The following is a 21,146-nucleotide window of genomic DNA, read 5'->3' on the forward strand; positions in this document are numbered from 1 at the left end:
CATACCTGTTCTTGTTAATGATCTGCTCTCCCATCTTGAAATTTCTAATTCCCATTCATGTTTCCTTTATTAACCCTTCACTGTAAATGTTGAATAACTGGATAGATGCTGATTGCCACGGGTGCTGACTGCCACACCCAATTATTGGTGCTGACTGCCACGACTGTGGCTGATTGCAAATATGAAGGTGCTGACTGCCACGACCGCGTGCTGACTGCCACGATCCTGGGAGAAACTGTATTTGGAAAGAGAGGAATTAATCCCTCATACTAAATTTATGATTATTAATTAATTTAGTAGAGAATAATTAAGGATTAATTTAGTAATCATCACAGCAAATCTATGTGGCATCCTATAAGTTACAAAGTTGCTCACTAAGTGGAACGACACACACTTGGATGTTTATAAAGGGATTGTCTTTTCTGTTATATGTACAATTTGCACAAGTCATTGTTTATATTAATTATTTTATTGTATTATTTAATGGATATGAGGGTCTGAAGCCAGCTGACAAGGGAAGTTTGGGAGAAGCACTCGCCTGCAGAGAAATAAGCATGTCATTTGAAGGACCAATTCATGCTGATTACAACAGGTAATAAAACTCCTGTAGGTTGAGAACTGTTCGAATTATTCAGCTTAGAAGTTTATATGAGAAAATGAGTGGATGCACGTTTCAATGCGTTAAGTATTCTCTCCCATGGCGAAGCCTGATGGTTTGAACTTGCTATTGCTTGATCACTGGGATCCATTCACAGACAAATTGTCCATTACAAGTTGCATGATGGATGGCAAAGACCTAATGGTTGAGAAGATACCAAAGAATTGCACACGATTTGTGCAACCATTTGATGTGTTTTGATTCCGATCAATCAAAGATTATGGCAGGAGATTTGTACATAGTATGAAACTTCATCTGGACGCTATAATGTACCAACGAAACAATCAAATAAAATACGTGTCCATAAGAATCACTTCTGATCACCGCTATACATTGGGATGTTTCAGTTTGCGTTCTACAAGGCAGGTTACGAACAAATTATAGGCCTATAACTTTTAATCACTTGTCGAATTTGCTTTTTGCTTTGGTTCTGCGAACTGTTCCCTTGACGGATGCAATGCAATTGCACATATAAAATGTTCATGGTACAAGGGAGTCTTTTGCCTGCGTCATTTCTTCATAAAACAGAAGAACAACAGTGGTCAATTTTCATCTCTAACCTATGATTATTGTGAACAATGTAATGACTAATTGTATCTAACAAACCCGTTAGTTATTGCGAAACACTTTTTTTTTTTTTTTGTTACTTCCGATAGCTTTCAATTCGTATGTCAATATTCGTTGCTAATTATGTTGTACTTAACGCGTAGATATAAATGTGTATATCCTCATTTTCTCATATAAACTTCCAAGTTGAATATCTCGAACCGTTCTCAACCGTACAGGAATTTTATTAGCTTGTTATAATCAGCATGAATTGGGACTAAATGGCATGCTACTAACATTATAAGAAATACCGGGCGAATTCGTTATCAAATTATATTACTAGAACAACATATTTATAGTCATGCGACAATAATTTTGGACATGACTGTACATACAGAGACCTGTTTACCTTTGTTAGGTATTGGTCTGAACAACACGATCATAAGGTTCATCTAGTTTCTTTCATGCTTCTTGGCGTCCGGTAATGTTACGTCTAGCAACTTTCTCTCAGGCTCGTGGCAGTCAGCACGCCATCGTGGCAGTCAGCACCTTGATATTGGCAATCAGCGCAAGTCGTGGCAATCAGCAACAATAATTGGCTGTGGCAGTCAGCACCCGTGGCAGTCAGCACCCCACCGAATAACTGGGCATACACACTACATCCTTCTCTGACTCCCCTTCCAATCTCCACTCCATTTATTGAAAGTGACTCTTATATAATGTAAAAAGGCGGTGTTCACTTTTCTACGTATTTAGCGTATTCCATGGAATGGAAATCAATATCGAAAAATCGTATGTCATGAGAATTTCCGGTGGAAACACGCTTTTCTGGTCAGAGTAAAAGAAAGAGAACTTGAAGAAGAGTTCGATCATTTCAAATATGTGGGAAGTATTTTGATGAAAGACGCATACTACACCAAAGATATCAGGTCGAGAATTTCCATAGTCAAAGTAGCATTCAACAAGCTTAATTAGCAACCTTAATATTGGACTAAAGGAAGAAATTGGTCAAGTGCTATGTATGGAGCATTGGACTTTATGGTTGAGAGACTTGGACATTTCGGAGGTTAGAGAAGAAATGTTTAGAGAGCTTCGAAATGTGGTGTTAAAGGAAGATGGAGAACATAAAATGGACAAAGAGACCTACAAACGAAGATGTTTTAAAACGGATAGGAGAGAAGAGGACGGTTCTAGCCACCATCCTTCGTAGAAAGGCCAATTGGATTGGACACATCTTGCGAAGATATGGGTCTTCTTCATACTGTCATACAAGGGAAGGTGGAAGGAAAGCGAGGAATAAGAAAAACACAATTTATCAATGATTTGAAAAATAGCAGAAAATCTTGGGAGTTAAAAGAGGAAGCTGAAGATCGAGATATATACTAGAAACATTTCCAGGCCCAAAGTAAAAATTAAGAAAAAGAAAAAAAAACTCATTAGTCCCAGGACCTACCAAAAGGCATAATAATAATAATAAAAATAATAATAATAATAATAATAATAATAATAATAATAATAATAATAATAATAATAATAATAATAATAATAATAATAATAATAATAACACAATAACGGAAGATGAATGTTTCAACCTCTAAAAGGAGCTTCAGTAGAGATCTTAAGGATGAAATATGTCCCAAATGACAAAAAGTACTGTAGAATTGATTGTTATTACTAGAGAGCGGATTTTAATGTGCAGCATCTTTTCCAAAAATGAAGTTGTTATAACAACCAAAGTTCAAAATATGTCTTTCCGTGCATAAAATGAACTGAAATGAACGCACTTTGTTGCACTTTTTTTTAGTGAATGTTGCACTTTTTGTTTCCTAGTTTAATAAGATTTCCCCTTTTTTCACTACTTTTAGCCTTCAGCACCCTTTTGTCCCTTTTTTCTCTCTTTTTTAAAAAATTGGACAGAACAATATGTTTAATTTCAATCTAGTTTACACATAACATTCCATAAATTTAGACGCAATCTTGACGGATTTGCTAGGGATAAATTTGAACTGAATTTGCGAAACAATCGTGACATAGAAACTGAACTTCCTGTCCATGTGCTTACAAGATATGAACCACTGGTTTCCGTCGAGCGAAGTTTCTTCACACACAAGGATTTCCTGAGCTCCAAGACACAGAAACTAATATTCGAAAACATAAAAATGTTGTGCATTATCAAGTATAACCAGTTTCTGATGACCCAGTAGTATGTAACGGTTTCCCAACCCAGAATATTGCTAAATTAAATTTTTCTTTTCAAAAATTCCGAGTTCGTTTTAATCACAATTTTATTACAAGAATGTTGAATGTTATACAAGTTGGGGCTTAAATAAAACAATTTTGCGATTTATGTCAAATGTTTAAAGCCAAGATTTTAACAATATTTGCTGGTGTAATAAATAAGGAGTGTTCATGTAACTGTAAAGTATACCACTTAATAATTATATCCTATTAGCACCTCTTTTGCACCTTAAAATCTGGTCCCTAGCTATTACATTACACACACAAAATTGTGTGATTCTTGTTTATCTGTAGTAACTGCAATGTTGAAATGTATTAATATAATAAATGTTAAATATCTATATATAAATGATGTAAAATATTTATTTTTTTCAAAGACTTTAAGATTTGCTAGGAATATTCGGAAAGAATGCCATAGTTTTAAAAATAATTCCACATATTGGACAAAAATAACTATTTCTGTCACATGATTTGAATTAAAATCTGTTATTACAGATATAAAATATCTTCTACTGACATCTGCTGACAAGATATGGACGCCAGATCTTTTTGTATCCAACGAAATAGAGGGTCATTTTCATGATATTATGGTTCCCAACAGCTTAGTACGTATTCATCCGAATGGTGATGTACTTTACAGTGTCAGGTGAGTTTTTATTACATTCAAGTTGTAAAGTATTATTCATAAGAGTGTTTAGTGCAAAATTATTTTTAACGGATCCTCAATTTGGTACTTCACAGCAAAATTTGTTAAAAGAATATCAAGGACGTATATATATATTTAGAGTAAAGTAATATTAGCGGGGTATATAAAGTATACATAATAAAATTTGAAAAGCAAATCTTCCTTAAGTTGCCACTGTATTCGTCTAACTTACTAGCCATTACTGTAAGAAACCTTACGAAATACACCGTAGATATCTTTATAACAATATACCATGATTACTGTTGTTTGCAGCGATAAAAGTGGATCTGAAAAGGTAAGGGGACAGTAGGTAGCTTCATGACGTCACGCCTATGACGTCATGACGTGCTGCGCCCACATATCAGATAATGAACGTGGACCTAGACTTGCCAGATCTTGTCCCCCTGCCTATCTTTGCCCATTGTATCTTTTTAGGAACTGGGAGGACGCTGTGCATATCATTTGGGGGTGGGTGAAGGCGTCCCCCGCGTTCCCCTTCACTTTTACCCCTGGTTGTTTCGTAAATACATTGTTGGGTTATTAAAAATGCAACACAAAGAAGGAGCCATCAGATTGACCCAACATTAGCTGCGTGTATATAGAATGAAACGACAGTAAATCACTTATCAGCGCAACTCCTTGACGTATCAATGCGCCAGTCTCGCTCTCTAAAATCAGCAACCTGAGGTACGCTATAAAGCCATAATTCAGTAGTTCCCAAGTATTAGTATGATTTACGTATGTCTGTATGGTCGAACAATACATCATCGAATACAGCAGCATTAAGAAACATTAGTGTCCATGTTGGACGAATATACATCGATGGGTCCAGGATAGCAATACACATCCACCGGTTGTATCATATCATGGACCAAGAGGACAAACGTCTTGCGCGCAGGGCTATAGCGGATCGTACATTCAATTCTTGAACACTGGTGCACGAGTTTAAAACTATAGGATCGAGCAGTACCCCTACGAAGAGTTCGACATCTTTTGAAGGAGTTAATTGTCATGGCACCCGTTAACCAAAGAGCACTTACCAACTCGTACGACTGTACTGGTGCTGCTAAACGTAGGGTATATGGGTGATACAACATCCTCTTTGCAGATTAAACCCGCTTTCATCTGCAGGACATTGAGAGCTCCATTCGTGCCGTGTGTGGCACCAGGCTGTATGATGTCTGTATTCTGCATCACATTGGTCTGGCGCCGCGTGTTATTATATAGGGTATCGTTGGATTTCGTGGCCGCTTGCGTCTAATACGCGTTGAGAGGTCTTTGGTCGCTAGAGATACATCGTAGAATTGTTATACCCGGTTTTGGTTCCTTTACTACAAGTTCCTCTTTCCAACTTACTAATGCTCGACCACACTCTACACACACCGTCATACGCTTGTTAGATAGATACAGTAGACGGCAAATTCATCTGACCTTTCTCCGGTTGAACAAATCTTGTTCATGATTACCGTGTTCACACATCACATAATGAACCTGCCCTATACTTGCCAGATCTTGGACCTCGGTCTCGTACAGACATCAGGTCTGTGATTAATAAACACAAGAAATCTCCCCTAACTACCATCCAAAATGGTGTGCCAGTGGCGGTGTCTTATGCTATGGGTGGAGGGGGGCGACACAATGTGGTGAGGAATACAAACTTATAGATGAAAACTTCACGGTGATCTTCAAATTAAAATATTCACATTGAATACAGTGCTTACGTGACAATGAACACTTGGTTATTATTATGACGCATATTGTTCTTATGGAATTAGAGCAACCAGTATTGTAGAGCCATCTTCATACTACAGATCATCACCATCATTATAGATATTCTGCCTTTATTGGCAGGTCCCTTGCCGCAACTGAGAAGCTTCCATGTTCCATGGTCTTCCACTAACTTCTTCATATTCACGTATTATCTTTCTGTTTTTATATCATCCATTAATTGTAGTCTCCTTCTCCCCCTCCCTCTCTTTCCCGCCACCATACCCTCTACGACGTCCCTCATGATACAATTTCTTCTTAGGCAATGTCCCAACCAGTTTCTCTTCCTCTTCTTAATAATATCTAAAAGTGTTCTTTTCTCCCATACCATTTCTAACACCCTCTCATTCATTTTCCGCTCGACCCAACTAATTCTTTCCATTCTTCTCGACACCAACATTTCGAAGGCTTTCAGTCGTTTTTCATCACTTTTACGTAATATCCACGTTTCCGCCTCATACAGTACAACACTCCACACGAAGCATTTTATGAGTCTTTTTCTCAACTCTTTGTTCAAGATCCCAGAAAACAGAATTTTCTTATTTCTAAAAGATTCTTTCACCATTCCTAACCTTGTTTTTATTTCACGTTCACACTCCATGTCATTACTAACAATACTACCCAGATATCGAAAACTATTCCCTTGTTCTATTTTCTCCCCTCCAACTTTTATATTTCACACAGACCTCTTCGTTCCAATCACCATGGCTTTTGTCTTTCTAACATGTATTTTCATCCCATATTCTTCAAAGCCCTTCCTAATTTTTTCTAACATTTTATTGATTTTCTTTTCAGATTCTGCAACAAGCGCCATATCATCTGCAAATCTTATGCATCTAATCATTCTACCTCCTACCGAAATGCCGTCATCATTTGTAGATATTCCACCTGTACAGCTCACAGATGACGAGAAGAACCCTAAAGCAGGGGCTACGGGGAAAGGTCAACGACACGGTCAAGTCCATTTTGGATTTTTGAGGTGTGGTCTATACTTAGATGTCGTCTGCTACTCCGGGTAAAGTTATATGTGTGCTATTCCGTGGTGTCATTTGAAACCCCCGTGCGAAAAGTGGGCGAGCCCATACCTACGTCACACTACTTCTGCTAGGGTTCTTCTCGTCATCTGTGAGCTGTAGATATTCCACCATTATTGGCAGGGCATTTGCCACAACTGAGAAGCTAACTATGTTCACGGTCTTCCGCTAACTTCTTCGTTTTCACATATGATTTTTCCTGTCTTTCCTGTCACCATATCATTTAGCACGTCCTTCATGATACAGTTTCTTCTCAGCCAATATTTCAACCAATTTCTTTTCATCTTTCCAATTACATCTTAGAATTGTTCTTTTCTTCTCCACTATTTTTAAATACCTTTTTCGTTCGACCCACTTTATTCTCTCCCTTATTCTTCACACTCACATTTCGAAACCCTACAGTTTTCCTTAATCATTTTTTTGCGTAATGTATTACACAAATTACGATTAATTGTGTAGCATTGTAAAATAGCAATATTTAAATATGTGACAAATGTAAGAAAAGAATCATGGGAACAAATAAGGCAGAAATTCGGGTAAGGTTAAAAGAATCTAGAGAACATTGTACGAATATGAAACATATCCAATATCGTTGTGTTTGTTCGTTGGGAGAAGTAACACCTTGTAATACCGTTACTGCTATCTCCTCAAATTGCGTTTCGGTATCGTGTCGGAATGTCATCTACTTAACTTTTCTATTATCCCATAATTCTGCCACTGTCTGGCTCTTCGATAGGATTGCTTACACGAGGACAAAATGTGCCGTTTTTTTTTCCGAAGTCCACATTTTTTTGGTCATTTCAGAAAAATCAATTGCTGGGACGGATACATCCATCTTTCGTCTATAAGCAGTGAGGGTTTTGTTTAGTAGGTGGCAGCAGTTGAGTCAAAACGCCTGAACAAGTAAGACGTGTTTCTAATTCTGCCCGGGAACATGAAATTTTCGGGTGAAGAACAACAGGTGATTGTGAAATTCCTCACCGTAGCTGAACGTTGAGCAGGTGATAACTATCACCAATTGATTGGTAACCATCGCCAATTGATTGATAATCATCGCCAATTAATTGATAACTATCACCAATTGATATAAAACCATCGCTAATTAATTGATAACCATCGCCAATTGAAGAGTGTTTGTGGTGATATTGCGCTTGACACTAGTAGGAAGTGGGCACGTCAATTCAAAACAGGGCGAACGAGTGTAAAAATTAGCGTAGGTCTGGACGTACAAAACAGCATCAGTTAACGACCAAAACCTACTTTATATATATGATGATTATAAATGACTCATCGGGTTTGCAAAAGTAATATTAAACATGTATAACGTACAATAAAAAATGATACATGGAAATATACAGAAACTGTACAAATTGCTACAAATGATCGATTTGGCTTTCTTTTGCCACACACCACTCATCTATGTGCTACCTGAACGAAGAACTTCCATGTTGTTGAAATAGGTCTTAGCTGAAGATGTCTTAGCGCTTTCCCCCATGGCCTCCTGGATCTCCCGATGTGAATTTGACATCTTTTCGGACATATGAAAGACTCAGTCTATGTTCCTCCACTAGCAACATCTTCGGTGTGCTCCAGGATCACATTACAGCTACATGTAGGATTATTCGGAGGAAAATGCTATTATGCTAGAGTGCATGTGGAGCGAAGTAGACTACCACATAGTTGTGTGTCGAAAGAAAGCTACATCGAACATTTGTAACAGAATGTAAGAAACTTGAGCACTATTAGTAGATTCAGTATATTGTCATGTGTTTCGTTATTGTATGCGTTATACATTTTAATACATCCCTTTCCAACCCGACTAATGATTTCTAATCACCCTATTATCAGTCTATCTGTTCGTGTGTCTGTCCGGGATAATCAAAATCTAGAATGGATGGGTCAAAATTAATTTTGGCCAAGGTGCAGATTGTCAAAATTTAGGAATTAAGCCCATTGATAGAAATGGTCCATCCAATTTATCCCAAGATATAGACATTAAAAAAAAATTTCGGTACCCCATATATTCATATGAAGGTAATTATGGATATCATCCTAGCTTCATGGACTATCTGCAGTGCTGTTTAGATTTGCGGGTTACTATAATACTCAGGATAGAAAAACTAATCTGTCCGTGAGATACAATACTTGAATGAAAGTAACTGACTTTCTACTCGACAAATCTAAAGACTTAAGTATTTTCTATTTTAATCTTTAAGTATACTTAATTTTATATAAGATAAAATGCTATATATAAACCTACGCTTGGTAAAATGTATGTTGTTAAGAGGCCTAAGAACTGCGAAATTAAAATACCGCTAATTTTACAGTAATTATGTGGGATCTTCAAATAGATAAGAAGATAAGCGAAAAGTGGAACAAGAGCGCGCTATACAAAATTATTTTGCTTCAGATAATGTTATCACGAGTCACCTAATAGCTTTCCGTTTGCAGCCATTTAGAAACGCATAAATAAATGGTGATTTTCTAAATGGCTGGAAATCGAAAGTAGATAAGTGAGTTGTGATAACGGTATCTCATGTAAAATAATATTGTCTAGCGAGCTCTTGTCCGACTTTTCGATTATCTTTTATCTATTTGAAGATACCACATAACTATTGTAAAATTAGCGGTATTTTAATTTCGCCGTGATGTGGGCTCTTAAGGAGTCTAGTTAAGCAGAAAACAAGTCAAAATTCTTTTATGTAGAGTAAGGACTATGTGACACTGCTATTTGCTCGTTTAACATTTGCAAAACCTATGCTAACTCCGATATGATAAGATTCCTGTATACTAAGATATATAAAGATATCTGGTTGAATATTGATTTATTGAAAACCATTAATACCGTAGTTTGTTTTCTACTGGTTTATTTTCTTACTGGATATAGTATGTAATATTCGATATATTTACAGGATTACTATGACGTTAGCATGTCCAATGGACTTGTCGAGTTATCCAATGGATGAACAAGTTTGTCCAATTAGAATGGCAAGTTGTAAGTATTTGAATCGTTTTCTTCTCTTAGATTTACAATGAACTATCTATTCTTTCAATTTATAACCTGATATAAAAAATTAACACCAATATTTATGGAATACAGCGCCAGGCCAGTAGCCATTTGCTAGTGGCTACTTTTGAAGTAAGTCACATAGGTAAAATATGTGTTGCTAGAGGTAATGTTGCCCGCGATTTTTATTTATTTACACATATTTCGTAATTTATGGCCTTAAGTATGAAGGATGACGTCCCTCAGCGAGCAAACTATACAGAGAAGGAAGGAAGTAGCCTGCGACCTGCATGTTAGGAACCATCTCAGCATTTGCCTGAGCTGAATCAGGGAAAGCTTCCTTTGCAACGAAAAAAAAACTTCCCTATAAAGACTGTTACACCTTTTCGGCCGAGTATCTCCCATAGAAACCTGCACGGGCCGAATTTTTCGGCCCGAGCCCAATCCAGCCCGAATGTATCTAGGCTCGGAACAGCCCGGGCCCAAAATGTTTTGGAGATTTTCGACCCGAGTCCGGCCCGGCCCGGCCCGGCCTGATAAGATTTTTAAAATTCTTGACCCAAACCCGGCCCGGGCCGATAAATTTTAAAAGTTTCATTTTCTTCAACGTTTGTCTTTATTATAATTATCGTTTAACGAAAGTCAATAATTATTAAAGAATTGCAATTAATCGGCCCCAGCCCGGCCTGACCTGAAGAGAAATCAGTGTCGGCCCGCCCAAGCCCGGCTCGGCCCAAAGGAATAACAGAGTTAGCCCGCCCAAGCCCGGCCCGTGCAGGTCTGTAGTCTCCCACCGGGAATGTTGCACACAAAACGAGAAATACGGTTTGCTCATCTTGTCTCCTGAAGTCGTCTTGTCTCGTCTCAGTTCTTGAAGAATTGTTTTCATTTTGTAAATTTTTGATAAAGTAAAAGTATGCCATGATTTTTTTTTCCTCACTCGACGTAGAAGTTAATTGAATCCTTCTGCTCTCGAGAAGTCTAGGAAGGGTATAATACAAAAACATTTAAGCCATAATTACTTGAAGTACATTACGTAATGACTTGCATATCTTAAAACTTTGATTAGTAGCACGGTATTGTGCCTACCTCTGGTGCGTGGGTCTTTAGTTCGATTCTTGGTCAAGTAAGTTTGTGATGGACAATATTATGCCAATGGGTTTTCTCGGGGTACTTCCGTTTCCTCCCACATTCCCATTTTACCAATTCTTCCATCATCATTCATTTGCCTTAATTATTGTCTCCCTTAGCCTAAAGGGCATAATTATGGGATGTTAAACTGAATAATTTCATTTTTTTTTTTTTTTTTTGTCATTTGAAACACACATTTGATTGTGTTCGTACAAATACTTTATTAACAGATAGTTTTCATACGATCATTCTTGTGACACTAAAATAGTGTTTCAGATCTGTGTGAACTTCTATGAGTATACATTGGGTGAACGTAAATCCCCATGCTGTAATGAGAATATTGAGAAGTAACTTCCGTATGACGTATTTACAGACAGATATACAACAGACACTTACTTATTGCCATCACATGTTTTACTGATCTTGTGTTTAATACTCACATATAATATACTGGCGTTCCGTCAATACCCAACACTCAGGTGTTACTTTTAAACATAATATGAAGAAAATGCATTGAGGAAAATATCATTAAACACCAAGAATTTTGACAAAACTGGGAATCGAAGTCACGATTTTACAATCAGAAGCCCCGTGCTTTACCAGTGAGCTAGTATAGACACTCCTTCAGAGTTTCTTCTGAAGCAATACTAACTGAATTCCAAAGACAATGACATTGAAATCCGTTGGAAATGCTTCTTTCCCCTTTGTCTTTTTCATTCTACTATGGATAAGAAAATCATATTCACTGTATTTCCTTTCATTGGAAATGTTCTTTTACGTAGGGAAATGTAGGCAACAAAACTGGCATATTTTCACAAGTGTACATAATTTCAGTATACTGTATCATTATGTATTTCAATGAATATTACTTTTTTCTGCACTTGATAAAATTTATTACAGTTGAAAAAAAAAAAAAGATACAAATCTGCACAATTTTTACCGATTGCAAAGGGGCTCCAACTTGACATCTTTGGTAAACTGTTTCCTATGACATTTGAGGTTGGGTTAGAAAATTTTTAGTTCAAAATAGACATAATCAATGTGCTCATTCTGTTTTTTTTTTCTTTTTAATTAAGTGTACATCCTTTGAACGAATAAATGATAGCTCTTTTAAACCATATATTTTCTCTCCATTCCTTCCTAAATTAAACAAATTCGCTTTGGACAGTAAATAAAAACTCCAAACAACAATGCGAAACTTCTTTCCTAACAGTTTCATTAGGGATGAATAATTTCATGAAAGTTTTAAAATTGAAATATTTCATTGAAATTTCAGAAAATCTTTTCGTTTTTATAATTGTTTCATACAGATAAGACAGTGGTATTGTGGAAATGAAAATCGCAGCTACTACAGTGAATACAACATTATTATTATTATTATTATTATTATTATTATTATTATTATTATTATTATTATTATTATTATTATTATTATTATTATTATTATTATTATTATTATTATTAAAGTAGGCTAAGTTACCAAGTAAGAAGTATGATGTAAGACATGTAAGACTTTTGTTATACGAGTATACGACAGATTCAACAGTTAACATGTTTATCTGAATTTAATATGTTTATCTGACTTTAGCATAGTTTATCTAACTTTAATATGTTTATCTGTCTTTAATATGTTTATCTGACTTTAATATCATTATCTGACTTTAATATGTTTATCTGACTTTAACATGTTTATCTGACTTTAATATATTTATCTGACTTTAATATGTTTATCTGACTTTAACATGTTTATCTAACTTTAATACGTTTATCTGACTTTAATATCATTATCTGACTTTAATATGTTTATCTGACTTTAACATGTTTATCTGACTTTAATATATTTATCTGACTTTAATATGTTTATCTGACTTTAACATGTTTATCTAACTTTAATACGTTTCTGCATCAGAAACATCAGGGTGAGCACTGTCACCATCGTCAGATTCTGTAGGTATAGAAGTGTCTGTTTCTTCTTCACATATTGTGTCAATTCGTCCTTGAATCTGCTTCTTCCTTTTCTTTACTGAATATCCACTTGTTCCCACTGTAGGCATATTTTGGTTACGACTCGGACTTGGTCAACTCCTCTTAGAAAAGGAAGATAGCTTTTCACCTCCAACATATCCCTTTTTAAATAGTTTATGCTTTACATAAGTCAGTTTAGCAGCACATTCATTTGTTAAACGGTTGCGTTTCTTCGTATGGATGTTCCTGCCACATCTGCAAAAGATTCTTTCACAAGGAGCAGATGTGGCAGGAACACGAAAAAACTTTGCTTGCAACTTTTGTGAGTTCACAAGAAGGACATAGTCCATTTCACCAAACTAGAGGAGACAGCTTTGACGCAGTAGACTTTGGACCAGACATTTTTCTTTCATTCTGTATTGTGCAAATTGGGCCAGAACTTCTGTCTCATCAACATCTGAACAAATCAATGAAACCTGATTCAGATTTTTTAAAGTGTCCGATTGATCTTCGGTGGTCAAGTTCTTGCCTTTGTAACTTGGATCTAAAGTATTCGCTAATAAATGCACAGGACGCAGACAGATCTACTTACGGTCCTCGAAGAACTGCATTATGTTTTGCTCTTCCCTTTGAAGATCAGGAGCTCTTGAAACTGTGTTCTGGATTTTCTCCCTCAGGTCAGAAAATATTTAATACACTTTGCTTATCTGAGATTTGTCGCTTTCGATTTTAGTGACCCAGTTTGCTATTGGAATAATTAAACTATGAAAGTTGCTTATTTTGTCCCAGAAGACATATTGGAGAACGAAGTCCTTGAAATATTTCATTCTGAAATATTTCAGAGCCCTGAAATATTTCGATTAAAATATTTCATGCTCACAACTCTAGGTTTTATTGATATTGGCGCTAAATAGATGCAGGATAATTTTGATAGAATATGAACATAAATAGACAGAAAAAAGAAATTGGTAGGAATATAAATACAAATCTTTACATTGATTTTCTGGTGATTTGTTAATTCAGAGAAAGGAAAAGGAAGAACGGCTAAATAAATTCTGATGCTGATGGAAAATAATGGGGACCAATACGGAGCTTTAATTATACACGTAATTATATCTGTAGGTTTTCTTTGTTCGGGGTATTCCCCTTTTTCCCACTTCCTCATTCCACCAATTCTTCCATCACCATTCACTTGCCAAAAAATCAACCGTCTCCCGCAAGGGCGCCCATGTTGTGGTTTCCAAGGGGGGGCAGGTATAAGCAACGTTTCAAATATAGTTTCAAATTTTGCTGTAACTAATGTAAAAATTCTATTGGGTTTTCAATATTCCCAAATACAATTTCCTCTTAGGGGGGGTGGCGAGCGCCCACCTTGTTCCCCCCTGATGGGCGCCCTTGGTGTCCCGTACAAAGTCGCATTTCTTTTGGAAACGTATACTGTCAATAAACGTAAGCCTGAAACTTACTCCATTTGGTGTTACTTCTACCTCCCAACGGTAGATGGCAGGTATAAATCTGCAAGGTGCTGCGCTCTGTTACCAACCTATGTCATTACAAACTTATAGGATCTCTTGGTATTTTATGTGGATTTGGCTTACCTGCTTACAGGGCTTCTTCCTTTTTTTGATTTAGTGGTTCATTTGTTTGAATTCTATACGTGTGAAAATGGACAGTTGTACAAGGAGAAATGTCATAATTATATCAAATATATATCAACAAATTCCATACTAGATAGTAGTAGCGGATGGAGTCCCCTTCATTTGTGTACAACAGGTGCGCTTCCTCGAGGGGTCCACCGGGTTCAGAACCCCGAAAACTTCTTAACTCAACGTAAACTTTTACACTTTCTCAATAATTCTATATTTATCTAACAGGGAAATAATTGATATAGCATGAAAATTTGATCTCACACTTCATCCGAACTCTTTCTCTTATAAAAACAATCTCGTCTGTCTTTCTATTTCTGAAATTATAGGTGGAACTATTTTACAATTACTTATCGTCTTTTCGGGACCGGTTCAGTACTACATAGACGTAGTGGTTTGTAGCAGGCCCGCAACTAGAGGGGGGCTAGGGGGGCCTGGCTCCCTAAACTTTTTGTGGCCCCCTAGACCTTAACACAAAATGCTATTATTAATACAAAACACACAATTTAGCTGTGTAAGAGAATTTTTTAATGACTTGGCTCCCCTAACATATTCATGGCCCCCCCAAACCTCTGTGGCTGGTTGCGGACCTGGTTTGTAGTATTGGACCTTCCCCTCCCAAAGCTGGGATCCCTCCCAACAAAAATTTCTGGGTGCCGCCTAGTGTACAATGATATAGAAAATGGATTCCGCTTGCAAGCAGTATATTCTATTTGTCATTTCCTATGTTACGACGTCGTTTTTTATTATTTTTTTTTTGTAACAATAAAAGTATACACTCATGAATAAAATGTACGCACTATACATATATTGAATTCTTTCTCATAAGCGCCTTAACCTTTGTTGGGCTGAGGACATCAATCCCCACGGAATGCTTCGATGGCATAACATCAAAATTAAAATATGGTGCCGTGACATGGAGGGGACGAGCGGGGCGACGGCCTCGGGCGCCGAAGTAAGGGGGCGAAAAATTCGGGAGAAAAAATTAAAAATATAGGAAAAATTACTTGGAATATATGTATAGGGGCGCCGTCGTATACTCCGCCCCGGGCGCTGATTTTCCACGGCACGTCCCTGACTATGGGCAACAGAATGTCTACAAGTAAATATAGAATTCACTTCACTTTAGGGACTTTTTTAAAGTAACAGGACGTTTAGTAATATTCATATGTCACTTATGTGCAGTGATCATATTCCGGGATCATTTTCTAAGTTCAAGTGTTTTTTTTTTTTTTTTTTTTTTTTAATAACCTTTTGGCTGCTTTTATACTGTTGACAGACGAGAAAGCGTTGACGGTGTCGAAGATACCAATTCAGTAGAAACCAGCGACAACACTGTATCCTATCTCCTTTCCTAAAATCTTTAGTTGAACCGTCAGGTTCATAGTCGATTCCACTTCCAACACGACTTTTAGCTTCTAAATACCTTGCTATAGATCCACGAAGATATATATATGATTTTTAAAACATTTTTATACTTCACATAAACTACTGCGAAGAGTAGTATGAAGAGTAAAACAAGATATTTCCGAAAGGAAACAAATTATTGTCTTGTCCTATTTAGTTAAGTAACAATGACTCTGTGGGTCCCCAAAGATGATTTCGTCGCCACCAAGAGGCGACATTTTTTCTGGCGTACAAACAGATAGGTCTGCAGTATCCATAACAATTTATTTAAATTATAACACTAAATTCTTCAATTTCTTATATTTTATCTTTTTTTTTCAATTCTCAGAATAGAAATTTTGTAAGCCTGGCATTTTTCCGAGGCCCTTATGGGTGAGGACACTGGGGTACTGTCCTAGTTCCTCTTGTCTAGTTACGGCTCTGAATATATGCTTATGTAATGCATTACGACCTTATGAACTTGTAGGGTACAGCCGGGTAATTTGAATAATTTCAGACATTTTCTCATATATCTCGGAAACTGTAATTGGTATTCAAATATAAAATTGTGAACAAAAACTTTGAACCGTACTATTACTTAACAATTTTTCGTAAGATAGTATCTGAGATACATCATTGTGAAATTTGGGTATTCAATCCCCCCCCCCCCCCGAAATTTCGAAAAACGTAAATGCGAGGGGCAAATTGAATAACGAGTGGGGTAATATGAATAAAAAACAAAATAAGCAAGTCTTATAGAAATAATGTATAAACTACTTAATTGTTAGATTGCAAATTCCACAGTAGTTGAAATATGCTAATTTTGAATGAAAATGAGTACGTAAATTATAAATATACGTCACCTGTAGCTATCTTTTTGAATGTACACTAAAGAAATTTTTAGGAACACTGTCTACGGCAACACATCCGTAATAGGTTAATTCATCTTCCATCGTTCGTATTTAATGACAACGACAACAGATAAACTGTTTTCGACCTTCTGCACCGGCACAGACTTCGTGGAACCATGTCTTGCAACGCTGGCAACGAATCCAGCCTCCTTTTCTAGCAGAACGTTCTGAATAGTAATTAAGACGGCAAAAACCGCAATTCCATGTTTGACTTTCACTGCCTGCAGCCATCTTTAGACTTAGGCCTACATCTTCGTCACTGGAAGGGTTAGAGGACACCAGTTTCTTTCGAGCTTTCATTTGCTTTTTTTCTTGGCAGGTTCTGTATTAGCGCTCTTCTTTCTTGTAGTGTCCATGGATTTTGTTGCATCCGATGCTTGCGTCTTTCTTCGGAGTTGTTTTATTCTCATTGCCCGAATATTTTGAGAAATTCAGTGGCATGATTTTCCTGTGACACGACGTCTCTTCTGCACACAATTTTTTTCTGGGCTTGGAAGCACTTGTTGTATGCGTTCATCTATAGGCTTCGTTGGGACAAAGTTTTGAGAGCCATTACTGGAAGAAGAAGGCGCGTTATTAAGATCTTCCCGAGAAGACTGCTCCTCAAAATGTGTAACAAGGCCATACGTTTCCGAAGGGGCGAATCGAAATTCTTCAACAGCTTGTGGACTAAAGGGGTATATACCGAAGGGGTATATGAAAATCCATTAACTGCCAGTGCAACAGAAGAATTTCCGCTTCCAGGCTTCAATGAACAAAATGCAGAACTGAGATTTACTAATCACTGAGCTCGAGTATTGGTGAATCCAGATGGTTGCCTCTTGATGGTAATTGGCTTTAAGGACCTTAAATCAGAGTGATAGAGTGGTTGTAATACGTGAGTTGTGTGTGGAGGTAGGTAAAGCATTTCGATGTCATGACAACTCTAAGGACAGAAGTTGTGAGTGAGATTTTGGGTTTTAAAGTCCATACTTTGGCGTACGCCTTTGAATATTACTACAGGAGGTATAAAGACTCTTTGGCATTGCAGCATGCTATCACCGTTACATTTTCCCCGCCTATAGTTCTAATTCCACTGGTATTCAAATTGCCCCGTTTTGAATTATCCAAATTGCCCCGCAGTCGACGTATATGCCATTCACAACGTAGTATGAAAACTGCTCATTAGTTGACGCCAGCATACAGTATATCAATGCCCCACAGGCTACTGATACGATTATAATCCAGAGCGGTTTCATTTTATCCAGTTAATAATAAGGAAAGCTTAAGGAAACAACGTTGAAAATTATATCGACCTAAAAATAGACATATTTGTACTTACCTTGCAGCAAGCAAAAAATCGTATAGGCCTTCAGAACTGCAGGAATAGTTTGCATTTCTGAGAGCGACTTCTGCAAACCAACCCCTACAAATCCATCACAGGTTCACTAACATGGCAAGCCGCGTTTCCACTCCAGCTAGCAAACTGCTTAACATTATTCAAATTCCCCGCCTATTCGAATTACCCCGCTGTACCCTATAAAAACATAATGTACTTCAAGTGAGACACGAACTATGCAAAACATCGGACTTTGAATCTACGTAACTTTTTTGATGATTCAACCCAAGACCACACATAGTAAAGATGAGTGGCGTAGCTTCCAGCACAAAGTTCACAAAGTTTCTTGTTGCAAAGTGTCAGTTAAACACGGAGCTGTGAAACGGTAAGCATTTGATCAATTTGAAACAAAATATATTCTAGTAATAATTTACCCTAGTTGTTAAGGTAATGAACACTATAGCCCATTCTGTTTTTAAAATGACAGTCAAAGCAGAATGTGTTGGATAATAATTGATAAATTGTAAAATTTTAATTTCGGTACGATTAATACATTCGTGTTCCTATGTGTTGCGTTATCCGTAAGGAGGTATTGAACAATTCTGATTCAAAGGAGGAGGCGCGGTGGCTCAGTGGTAGAGCATCCACTTCCGGTGCTTGGGGTCCCTGGTTCGATCCCAGCTCGCGCCGTGTGGACAAACACCGTGCTCGTGGGTTTTCTCGGTGTTCTCCCATTTCTTCTAACTTTCTTCATTCCACCATTTCACTCATCTCTCATTATCACCGTCTCCTTTAGCCTAACCGGCATAATCGTGGGACGTAAAACTTACAGATTTCATTTCTGATTCAAAGGAAGGAAATAAACTATTGTATAGTACCGGAGTTAATTTTATAGAGTTTAATTATATAGGCAGTATTAAGGCTATAAGAGATAAAGTCTATTGCTGAAAGTGAAATATGGCTTGCTGTTAGGGTTTTATCCTAGGTATAATACATCCATTGATGTTTGAACCTGGAACACACGCATGGAAAGCATTAGTGCTAGCAAATTAGCTATGTAGAGGTACACCATACCATAATTCTAAGTCAAGAATGAAGGCAAAAAATAAGAAGCGGAAATGACAGACTGTACGATAATAATACTTTCACAATTTTAATTTCACACTAGTTATTTCGAGACTTTCGAAACGAGACCGAAACTTGCCCCTCGATACTGAGATCGAGACAAGAATTTGTTGACCGAGACGACGATTTGACTCGAGACGAGATCGAGAGTGACACCGCTATGTATCAACCGAGATGAGACCGAGACTGTACAAAGTCTCGTCTCGTCTCGTCTCGTCTCCATACCATCGCTTATTAAATGACAAGTAATGTTGTTCATAAAAGTTTTTCTTCCTTCCGCGGGCAGTTACCGGGTCGAACTAGGCCGCTACTGTTCGTGAGTCATGATCTTATAGAACAGTTATGGTTATTCTTTGTCTTACAGGTATCAAAATGGAAACGGTTTTGTTTTTTTGACATAGTCCGAGACATAGTCAGATACATGGGAATGTGTCCAGTATGTGCCTTATGTACCTCTGTGAGAGAGAAATCACATGGATGAAAAGTGATAGTCACAGTCTATGTCCGCCCATAGGCACATACCTGACATGTACCTGGGGAACGTGCCTAGTATGTTCTAAGTACGTTCCCCATGCCATAAGCGTCAATGATCCACAAAATTACTCCCCCAAAATATGTTAAATCGCCTATATGCTTAATGTGTTTACATTAAGGTGAGTCTAAAAACACTTTAAACAAATGAAAAAAATTCCCAGAGTGGGCGCGAACTAACAACCTTTGGATTAGTAGCTGCGTGCTCTTACGACTTGGCCACGGAGGGGATAAAGAGAACGTCGCTTGTAGAGGAATAAATTATTGACGTCTTTTGAATTTGGCTAATCAGAGTGCTCCTTTAACCACGTATATTCGACGATAACCATTTGAGATCAGATAAAATCTGCTCGCCATGTAATTTTATAACAAAGTGATGACTGTCTATTTACTTTATTTCATGGTTCTTACATATTCAGTTTCAAATTATCGGCGACAGTTGCCACCTAATAAAGTTGATGCGTTTGTTGCTGCTAGTACACGTTGAGATTTGTCCGTTTGTGTGGGAGTTATGATCGATTGTGTGGGCGTTTTGACATTTCTTGATTGTGGGACTTTTGATCATTCGTGCATTTGGGAGATTTGTCCATTTGTTTGGGAATTATGACCGATTGTGTGGGCGTTTTGACATTTCTTGATTGTGGGAGTTTTGACCTAGATCCCTGCCTGCTACCAACCGGACTTGTAACCAAGAAGAAAACAAAGAAAGAATCGCGCTTGCGCTGCACTTATATAGACGGTGGGCAGCACGTGGATAGTGGTGTTAACAGGTCCCTACTAGAGAACGTGTAGTGCCAGCTCCTACCACAAACTTCGAGAGAAAAGTTAATTTTAGCGAAAATTGTAACTTCCTCCGATTTCCACGACTTTTTATTGTCACCATTTTAAGCTAAATAAATTATTAGGCAAAACAAGAATTCTAATTTTTTGCCCAAAATGGCGGACACAAATTTTATAATTAATCTGTCATAACTGTATGAGATAATTGGATAGGCGAAAAGAGGATTAGACCAGACAATTGTGAAGTAACTGTGTACTGGATATGAAGTGACGATGAGATAATTGTATAAACTCTAATTTAATTCATGAAATTCGATTATTTTATTAAATTATATTATTAACGAAAGAAACATGAACTCTTGAAAACTCATTGGAAGAAAACTTTGATTAGAACTGTACATTTTTAGACATCTGTTGT

General features: G+C 37.2%; 1 protein-coding gene across 1 annotated transcript in view; it reads left to right on the plus strand.

Annotated features, from left to right (window-relative positions):
- Nucleotides 1–21,146, plus strand: part of LOC145671251 (glutamate-gated chloride channel-like) — a 113,951-nt gene that overhangs the window by 70,182 nt on the left and 22,623 nt on the right. The window contains exons 5-6 of the mRNA XM_081740169.1: nt 3,938–4,088; nt 9,841–9,923. Coding sequence (XP_081596295.1) covers nt 3,938–4,088; nt 9,841–9,923 — 234 coding nt within the window. The remainder of the gene's footprint in view (nt 1–3,937; nt 4,089–9,840; nt 9,924–21,146) is intronic.

This window comes from Thermobia domestica, chromosome 2 (assembly GCF_964235325.1).
Source record: "Thermobia domestica chromosome 2, izTheDome1.hap1.1, whole genome shotgun sequence".
Taxonomy (NCBI): domain Eukaryota; kingdom Metazoa; phylum Arthropoda; class Insecta; order Zygentoma; family Lepismatidae; genus Thermobia; species Thermobia domestica.